Here is a 9,475-nt window from a genome sequence, read left to right as displayed (position 1 = left end):
AAACTGAGAAATCTGTTCTCATCCATCCTTGTTCTCACTGGTGTAAAGGAGGTACTTTTATTCTGGAAGGACTGGGAAGCGAGATGCAGTGGACTGGACAACTGGACATCTCTCTCTTGTCAGCTCTGCTAGCGTCTGAGGACAGAGGGATTCAGCTGCCGTGTGCAGGATCAGCTCCTCTGCTGTCAATGCTAGGCGGGTGCAGCAGGTGGCAGCAGTGAGAGGCGTCTCTACCCCTCTGTCTTCCCTCCCTACGCCCTCTCTCCTGCTTCCAAGAGCCAAAATTCAAATAACTTTATTGGCATTGACAATGTTACATGTGCTTCCCATCTTCCTGCTCTCCCTTTAACCTCCATGCCTATCCCTTAGGAGAGAAGCTGCAGGGGGAGGGCAGGGCTGTGACTTTCTCTTTTTCTCCGATGCTGACGATGGGGAATAGAAAGGGGAAGTCTCCCGGCGCCGGCAGGAAGGGGTCCGCTCCCTCCTCGGTGCAGCCTCTGGCAGAGCCCCCGGGGGCAGGGCGGGCTCTGGATCCCCTGCAGCCCAGGACCTTGGGCTCTCTGTGGATGGTTCTGGTGCGGCTGGAAGCCACAATGAGCAGCAAGTTGGAAAGGATTCAAGGGGAAATCTCCTCGCTGGAGCTGCGCTCAGGGACCCAGGAGAAGGAAATCTCTGCTCAGGCGAAGCGGCTGCAGGCGCTGGAGAACAAGGTGGGACGTTTCCTCCCGCAGGGGAGAAGCTGCCACTTGCGAGGGAGGCTGGGACGGGAGCAGATCCTGCACAAAGAGTGATAATGTTACCAGGGGGAGGCTTTGCAACTGTCTTCTTCCAATAACCACATTTCTAAAGAAAATAAAATTAGAAAAGATCTTCCTGCTCCTATTGCTAATGTTACCATTGCTAATTACGGGGAGAGAACATCATCTTACGCTTACATCAGAATAAAATAATTTGGTATGATCAAGTACTCCTCAGAGGAAACATAGAATTAAACTGCATAGGTTTTACAAACTTTGGGGCTTTCTGATGATCGGAAAACTCTCAGCTTCAATGATTGTACATATTTGATTATGCTCTTCTTACTCCAGGGAAGTCTTGATTTTCTTAGATACTTCCCTTCTAGGTCAGTTAAGTGATGCAGAAATACAGCTGATAGGGACGGATCATCAGAAGAAAATAGGATAAATCATAAGCATTGGCAAGTTAAATGTAAGACATTGATAAGACAGGCTAAGAGAGAATTTGAAAAGATGTTGGCCATAGAGGCTGAAACTCATATTAAAAACTTTAAAAAATATATCTGAAGCAGAAAGCTTGCGAGGGAGTCGGTTGGACTGTTAGATGATCGGGGAATTAAAGGGGCACTGAGGGATGATAAGGTCATCAGTTTGATGTTTACTGGGGAGGATGTTAGGGAGATATCCGTTCCAAAGACTCTTTTCAAGGGTGACAAGTCATGAACAGAACCAAATCACGGTAAACCTGGAAGATGTGGTAGGCCAGATTGACAAATTTTTAGAGTAGTAAATCACCTGGACTGGACAGTATACACCCCAGGATTCAGAAAGAACTAATAAATGAAATTTCAGACCTATTTCAATTAATTTGTAACCTATCATTAAAATCATCCATTGTACCTGAAGACTGGAGGGTGGCCACTGTAACCCTGATATTTAAAAAGGGCTCTAGGGGTGATCCAGGAAACTAGAGACCGGTGAACCTGACATCAGTGCCGGGAAAAATAGTGGAAACTATTCTCAAGATCAAAATCGTAGAGCATATAGAAAGACATGATTTATTGGAACACAGACAACATGGATTTACCCAAGGGAAGTCTTGCCTAACAAATCTGCTTCATTTTTTTGAAGGGGTTAATAAACGTGGATAAAGGTGAACCGGTAGATGTAGTGTATTTGGATTTTCAGAAGGCGTTTGACAAAGTCCTGCATGAGAGGCTTCTAAGAAAACTAAAAAGTTATGGGATAGGAGGCGATGTCCTTTCGTGGATTACAAACTGGTTAAAAGACAGAAAACAGAGAGTAGGATTAAATGGTCAATTTTCTCAATGGAAAAGGGTAAATAGTGGAGTGCCTCAGGGATCTGTACTTGGACCAGTGCTTTTCAATATATATATATATAAATGATCTGGAAAGGAATACGACGAGTGAGGTTATCAAATTTGCGGATGATACAAAATTATTCAGAGTAGTTAAATCACAAGCAGACTGTGATACATTACAGGAGGACCATGCAAGACTGGAAGACTGGGCATCCAAATGGCAGATGAAATTTAATGTGGACAAGTGCAAGGTGTTGCATATAGGGAAAAATAACCCTTGCTGTAGTTACACGATGTTAGGTTCCATATTAGGAACTACCACCCAGGAAAAAGATCTAGGCATCATAGTGGATAATACTTTAAAACTGTCGGCTCAGTGTGCTGCGGCAGTCAAAAAAGCGAACAGAATGTTAGGAATTATTAGGAAGAGAATGGTTAATAAAACGGAAAATGTCATAATGCCTCTGTATCGCTCCATGGTGAGACCGCACCTTGAATACTGTGTACAATTCTGGTCGCCGCATCTCAAAAAAGATATAGTTGCGATGGAGAAAGTACAGAGAAGGGCAACCAAAATGATAAAGGGGTTGGAACAGCTCCCCTATGAGGAAAGGCTGAAGAGGTTAGGGTTGTTCAGCTTGGAGAAGAGATGGCTGAGGGGGGATATGATAGAGGTCTTTAAGATCATGAGAGGTCTTGAACGAGTAGATGTGACTCGGTTATTTACACTTTCGAATAATAGAAGGACTAGGGGGCATTCCATGAAGATAGCAAGTAGCACATTTAAGACTAATCGGAGAAAATTCTTTTTCACTCATCGCACAATAAAGCTCTGGAATTTGTTGCCAGAGGATGTGGTTAGTACAGTTAGTGTAGCTGGGTTCAAAAAAGGTTTGGATAAGTTCTTGGAGGAGAAGTCCATTAACGGCTATTAATCAAGTTTACTTAGGGAATAGCCACTGCTATAAATTGCATCAGTAGCATGGGATCTTCTTAGTGTTTGGGTAATTGCCAGGTTCTTATGGCCTGGTTTGGCCTTTGTTGGAAACAGGATGCTGAGCTTGATAGACCCTTGGTCTGACCCAGCATGGCAATTTCTTATGTTCTTAATTTTTTGTTTCAGGGTGAGATCAGGAACTGAAGTAACGTTTGGTTGCTGTGAACTGAATGGTGGAGGAGATAACGTGCACGCTGGCTGACAGGTCCATTCATTTCATGGGGAAAGGCCGGTTTCTTTCATTTTCAGTTAGACCATAAGATTTATGGGATAAAATAATTCTGCCTTCTACCTTTTTTAAATATTTTCCAGCCCTGAAGATTTTGATAATGTAGCTTGAATGCTCCAGGAGAGAATGTGTACAGAGATGGAGAAAGAAAATCTATAAAAGATTTTTTTTTAAATTAAATAATTGCTATTAAAGAAGTACATAAATGTAACCATCTTCAAACAACTGAATGATGGCAGAGAAAGAGAGAGGGAGAGGAGCAGCAGCAGCACTGATTCGCTGGAACAGACTGAGTAACTGGAGGAGGTAACCCTGGCAGGAGGGAAGGCAGCTCCCTTTCCTGTGGTGAGAGGACTTGCGCTGGTATTGAGAGAGAGTGGTGGTAGAACAAGGAAGCGCTCTCCCTCCTGCTCACCGTGAGACGTCGGCCATTATCACAGCCACCCCTGACAGGTCACAGAACATGAATGGTACGACTACTGCAGCCGTAGTGGCTACCAGTGGTGGGCTGGAGAATATGAAGGCAAGTGAATAGGTAGGCAGGCTGATGAAATCATGCCCATGGACCTTAGTTTGCCCACCCCTGTTCTCACGGATATTTTCCTGTTGATGACACAAGAAGTCTGTAAGATTTCCTATGCTTGCTTTACCGTGCTGCGGCTTACGAAGCAGGCCAGTTCCTTTCTGGGACCGGACCGCTTGCAGACAGCGATACAAGGGCTGGTAGTCACTCACCTGGCTTATTGTAATAGTCTTTTGTGTGTTTGCTTCCTAAATGTTTGGTCCAAAATCATGTTCAAGGATTAATTCTGGAGCAAAATACAGGGACAAGGTATCACACGTTTTATACAGACTTAATTGGTTAGTTATTGGTGGGCCCTTGTATGTTTTTGAAGTTGGCATGCCCTGTCTTTAAGACCTTATGAGGCATGGGCGCAGTGTATTTACCTGAATGATTATCATATAATTCACGTCCATGTTTGTACTCTTCATAGTCTTCCTCATTAGCTAATCCCTCAGCCCTTCCTACTCCCAGCCAGTGCCTCTGGTTTCTCCCCAGTCACCACCACTGGCTCCTCCTCACCTCTCCATAGCTTTCAGCCCCGTCTCTTTGTAACAGCTCCCACAAACACCACGCACCTCTTCACTTCCCCCGAGTTTCACTCCCTCTCACACCACAAAGGCTTTTTATCCTTTCTTATGTCACTCCCTTCCAGGTCTCACCTTCACCTCCTCCACCACTGAGTCCCAGGAGCACACAGAGCTCCAGTTCTGCTGTTTCTTCTCTCAGGAACCCCATCCCTTCCAGACCTCAGGCCTGTTTGATTGGGGGGGGGGGGGAGTTATAGGAGTGAAGGAGTTTGATTTTGGAGCAAAGTTGCTTTTCTCTGTTTTTCTGGCATAGAAGGGGGCTGGATTAGGGAGCAGAATGGTTCTTCTTAGCTCCGTCTGCTCCAACTTCACTCTTTACATCCAATTCCCTGCTCCTTACGGGCCAAAGCTAAAAACTAGCAACTCAGGTCTGGTAAGAGGTATAGATACAAAGTGAGTCAATGCACATTAAACACATAATATTTAAAATATAAAAATAAAGTAAGTCCTGCTGAAAAACAATATTTGGTGTGGCTGTTTATTTTTTCTCTGATGGCTCTTTGACTTTGTCATTTAGGACCTTTTGTTTTGCTGTCACTGCTGCTCTTCTTTGCTGCCTCTCAGATATTGGCACCCTAGGTGACTGTCTAGTTTGCTTAATGCTTAAGCCTGCCCTGAAGAGTTCCTAGTGTGGGGATGTTGGAGTGCTGGATGACTGTGGCTGCTCTCAGTGTGAGTGTAACTCAATGAGTGTTAGATGGCAGTGGATGAAGGCGGCATATCTCTCTTTGGGGATCTTTGGTGATAGTTCAGGGGAAGCGGAGGCCGGACTGCTGTGAGAACTGATAGGACAGATCTGCGGATGGGTCAAAGAAAGGAGAACTTTTAGGGATCAGAGAAAGAGAGCGAAGCAAACCTGTGATTGTGGTAGGGAAGAAAGAGAGAGGCCAGGGGATGCAGTAGAGAGGTAAAAGATCCAGGATAAAGAGAGGGAGAAGGAAAAAAATTGGACTAGGGAATGAGAGAGAGAGAGTGATGAGCAGGGATATTGAGAGGAATGAGGAAGAAAGGACCCTGGATACTGAGGACAGTTGTAGTGAGAGAAAAGTAAGATGGTGAAAAATAGTGGGCTAGAGCACCTATGATGGGGGAAAGGGAGGAAGAAGAATGAGTAATAAGGATGGGAGAGATAAGTGGGAATGAAGGAAGCGAAAGTGGATCAGGGAAGGGCAGAGAGAAGAGAGAGATGGAGAATTGAGGGCAGAGGGAGAGAGATCCCAGTACAGAAGGAAGAATAGAAGTGGAGAGAGGGGAAAGGATTTGGTAGGGGAGAGAGAGAAAGATGAGAAAACCAGAGATAGTGGGAAATGCAGAAGGTGAGAAGTAGAGACAGACTTGCATTAGGTGTAGAAGTAAGGAATCCAAGCTGAAAATGGAGGAGAGAAAGAGGAAAAGAGTGCAGGGAGGTAGAGGAGACAAGAAAGGAGCAGTGATTCTTAACCTGGACAGTCAGATATTCAGGATAGCCAGAATGCATATGGCTGAGACAAATTTGCATGCATTGCTTTATTGTATGCAAATCTATCTCTTCCATATTCATTGTAAATGTCATGAGAACCAGACTGGATTGAGAGTCCCAGCTTTAGGGAGACGGTGGAATATCAGACGGAAATGAATAATCTGTCCTCATCCATCCATGGTGTAAATAAGGGATTTTTTTTTTCTAGAAGAACTGGGAAGAGAGCTGCAGTGCAGTGACTATCTCCCTCTAATATTTCCTCGGTGCTGGAGTCTGAGGACAGAGGGACTCGGGGGGGGGGGGGGCGTGTGCAGGTTCAGCGCCTCTGCTGTCAGTGCTGGGCGGGTACGGCAGGGGGCAGCAGTCAGAGGCGCCTCTCTCCCCCCCCCCCCCCCCCCCCCCCCCAGCATCCCTTCCGCCTCCCTCTCTCCTGCTACCCCTCCTCTCCAGCCCCTCGGGGAGGTGCAGCGGGGCTGAGAGCAGCTTTTTCTACGTTTGCAGTTCCCTCCGCTCCTCCCGACGCCGACGATGTGGGCCAGAAAGGGAAAGTGGGACTCTCGCCCCTCCCTCGGCGCCGGCAGGAAGGGGTCCGCTCCCTCCTCGGTGCAGCCTCTGGCAGAGCCCCCGGGGGCAGGGCGGGCTCTGGATCCCCTGCAGCCCAGGACCTTGGGCTCTCTGTGGATGGTTCTGGTGCGGCTGGAAGCCACAATGAGCAGCAAGTTGGAAAGGATTCAGGGGGAAATCTCCTCGCTGGAGCTGCGCTCAGGGACCCAGGAGAAGGAAATCTCTGCTCAGGCGAAGCGGCTGCAGGCGCTGGAGAACAAGGTGGGACGTTTCCTCCCGCAGGGGAGAAGCTGCCACTTGCGAGGGAGGCTGGGACGGGAGCAGATCCTGCAAGAATCTGAGACTCATCTGCTCACCAAAGAGGAATCATAATCTTACACCAGGGGGAGGCTTTGTTAATGACGGAGGAATCTCTTCCTTCTATTAACCAAATACATTTTTCTAATGCAGTTACAGTTTGAAAAGATCTTCCTTCTCCTTATGCTGAGCCCCAGATTAAGGAACAAGAAGCTACAATCAGAGCTAAAAATGCCCAAATCTGTCCCGAGTCCTCACGTCCCCCCCTTACATGTCCTGAGAATAAGGACCCCCACCACAAACATTACCAGGGGAAAGCACAGCTTGCACTTGTACAGTTAGGGCTGAATTTCCACTTCATTTCCTTCCATAAAACCACTTTCCGTGCACGAATTGCTGTTATAAGACTGCCCGGTGTCTGTGCCTGTAACAGTGAGCAGGATCTCGATCTCCTGCAGACTTTCATGTGCACAAGGGAGAGAGGTTCGGGGGGAGTTTGGATTTCCGCACGGGTAAAAGGGGTGCAGGAAAATTCATGGCACAGGTACTAAGTGCAGAGATCAGGGGTAACTTCGTGTGTCTGCCTTTGTGCACAAACTTGCAGATAATTTTCAAGGTGACCTAAGGTGCACTTGGGCATGAACACGAATGGCTGTAATGACAGAAGACTCACGTGTGGCCTTTTAAACATTTTATGTATTTACTTACAACTATTTATGAATCCCTTTCCAGATTATACTAAATCGCCCAAAGCGATATAGATAAAATATAAAAATACAATATATAAAATAAAACAAACTTAAAATCCAGATGATGCTCTCAAAACTTTCCCACTTCTGATTCCCAGCACAGGGCACCTCTCTAATCGATTGGTACCTCAACCTCCAGTTGTCATCAGCCGCGCTTTCAGCTTCTTCCTAACTTCAACCAGATCTCTCTCTCCCCACAATTCTGATGCTAAATCTTTCTATAGTTTAGGGGTCATGGCCCAGAAGAAACATTGATAATCTGAGGTTTTGTCTTGTTTTTTTGGGTTCTTTTTTCACTCTGTTTGTTTTTATGTAACTCTGCTATGAACATTGGAGTTGGCAGGGTAAGAACAACTGGGAATCATTCCTGCCCATTTCTGTCACTATGGCAGGGCTAATGTGAAGTTGGATAGGGCTTGGCCTTGGTATATTTGCAGAATTATATAGAGCAGATGGGGCCCCCGGGAGGGCCAACTAATTTGGAGTGGAGGAAGTGGGAGGTGCAGAGGGAACCAGGGAAACCCCAGCAGGTTTGGAGGAGTGGAGAACCCTGGATTATTTGCAGAGGAGGGGATTCTAGGCAAACCCCAGTGGGGCCTGGTTATGATAATCAGAAGCTGGAGGGGGTGGGCCTGTTTTCTTCTTTGACTTTAATGCCAAAGCAAAAATATCCCAAACTTTTTCAGATGTTTTTGGGTGCATCAGTTTTCAGTTCATTCCATTCGGAACAAAGCACATTATCCCTGCCTCCTCAGATCTTCTGTAGCTCACACAGCACAGACATTGATCCTGCCTCTTCTTCTATCAGCACTGCCCCACATGCTGATCCTCAGGACATGGATAATAATCCCACCTCCTTTTATTTGTCCACACTTTGACCCAGTGAGTTGCCTCCTTGCAGTTGGCCTCATGAGGATCAGAAAATGCTAGAAATTTGGTAGATCTGAGTGCAAAATGTATGATCCATAACTCATCTAGTCTCACCAGTGGCCATGCCACAGTCTCACATATATATATACTCTTTCACAGACACAATATATCGTGCTCACACATATACACACTCTTTCTCTCTCATATACACACATGCTCTCACTCACACAGACATACTCACATGTTGTTCTCTCATATACTCAGACATGTATTCACTCATACACACATGCTCATTCATGTGTGCTCTCTTACACACACAAACGTGCATGCTCAAAAAGCATGCAGCTCTCACACAAGTGCTCGTGCACAAGCAAATGTGCGCTTTCCCTCATGCATACACGCTCACTCACAAATGCACGTGTGTTCTGACTCTCACACATACATGCAGGCTTACAAACGTGCGCTCACATGTGCAAGGTCATAAACTTATGCACTCACATACATATGTTCGCTCAAACTTGTGCGCACTCACATACACTTGCTCACTCACAAACATATACAGGGGCGCTTTCACACATATACTGGCTTACAAACACATGCATGCATTCCCACACACATGCACTCATGCGCACACTTTCTCACACTTGTTCACTCTGACACACGCATGCGCACTCTCACATATGTGCTTGCTCAAACACATTTACTATCACACATTCTTTCCCTTATATAGGTGTGCTTTCTAACATGTTCACTTGCCACACATGAGCATGGCACTCTTTCGTTCACATGTGATTGCTTGCCCACACATGCATGCACTCTTGCTCACACACACACACACACAAAGAAACTCTTCCACACACATCCTCACAAGAATACATGCAGTCTTTCACATGCACTCTTACTGACAGGGGTACCCATACTGTCACATGCATGCCCACTCACACACTCACTCACAGATACACATGCACTCACAATTATGCTGGCTCATACAAATATACATTTGCACATAGGCACATGTACTCTCTCATGCACGCTCGCTGACAAAGGCACATGCACCCACACTTTCACTGGTACACATTTGCACCCAGACACACTGAAA

General features: G+C 46.1%; 1 protein-coding gene across 4 annotated transcripts in view; it reads left to right on the top strand.

Moving 5' to 3' along the window:
- The first annotated feature begins 311 nt into the window (after positions 1–311).
- LOC115085868 (oocyte zinc finger protein XlCOF6-like) overlaps positions 312–9,475 on the top strand; it is a 57,984-nt gene continuing 48,820 nt past the window's right edge. For 2 of the 4 annotated variants that reach the window (XM_029592394.1, XM_029592392.1), the window contains exons 1-2: positions 312–472; positions 6,484–6,721. In XM_029592394.1, coding sequence (XP_029448254.1) covers positions 318–472; positions 6,484–6,721 — 393 coding nt within the window. In that variant the 5' untranslated portion in view covers positions 312–317. Of the gene's footprint in view, positions 570–6,308; positions 6,722–9,475 lie in introns of those variants that run through there. The other 2 variants (XM_029592393.1, XM_029592395.1) reach the window with 2 other exon arrangements.

This window comes from Rhinatrema bivittatum, chromosome 2 (assembly GCF_901001135.1).
Source record: "Rhinatrema bivittatum chromosome 2, aRhiBiv1.1, whole genome shotgun sequence".
Lineage (NCBI taxonomy): Eukaryota > Metazoa > Chordata > Amphibia > Gymnophiona > Rhinatrematidae > Rhinatrema > Rhinatrema bivittatum.
The sequence above is the reverse complement of the archived record's forward strand: the minus strand, read 5'-3'. Positions and strand labels throughout refer to the sequence as shown.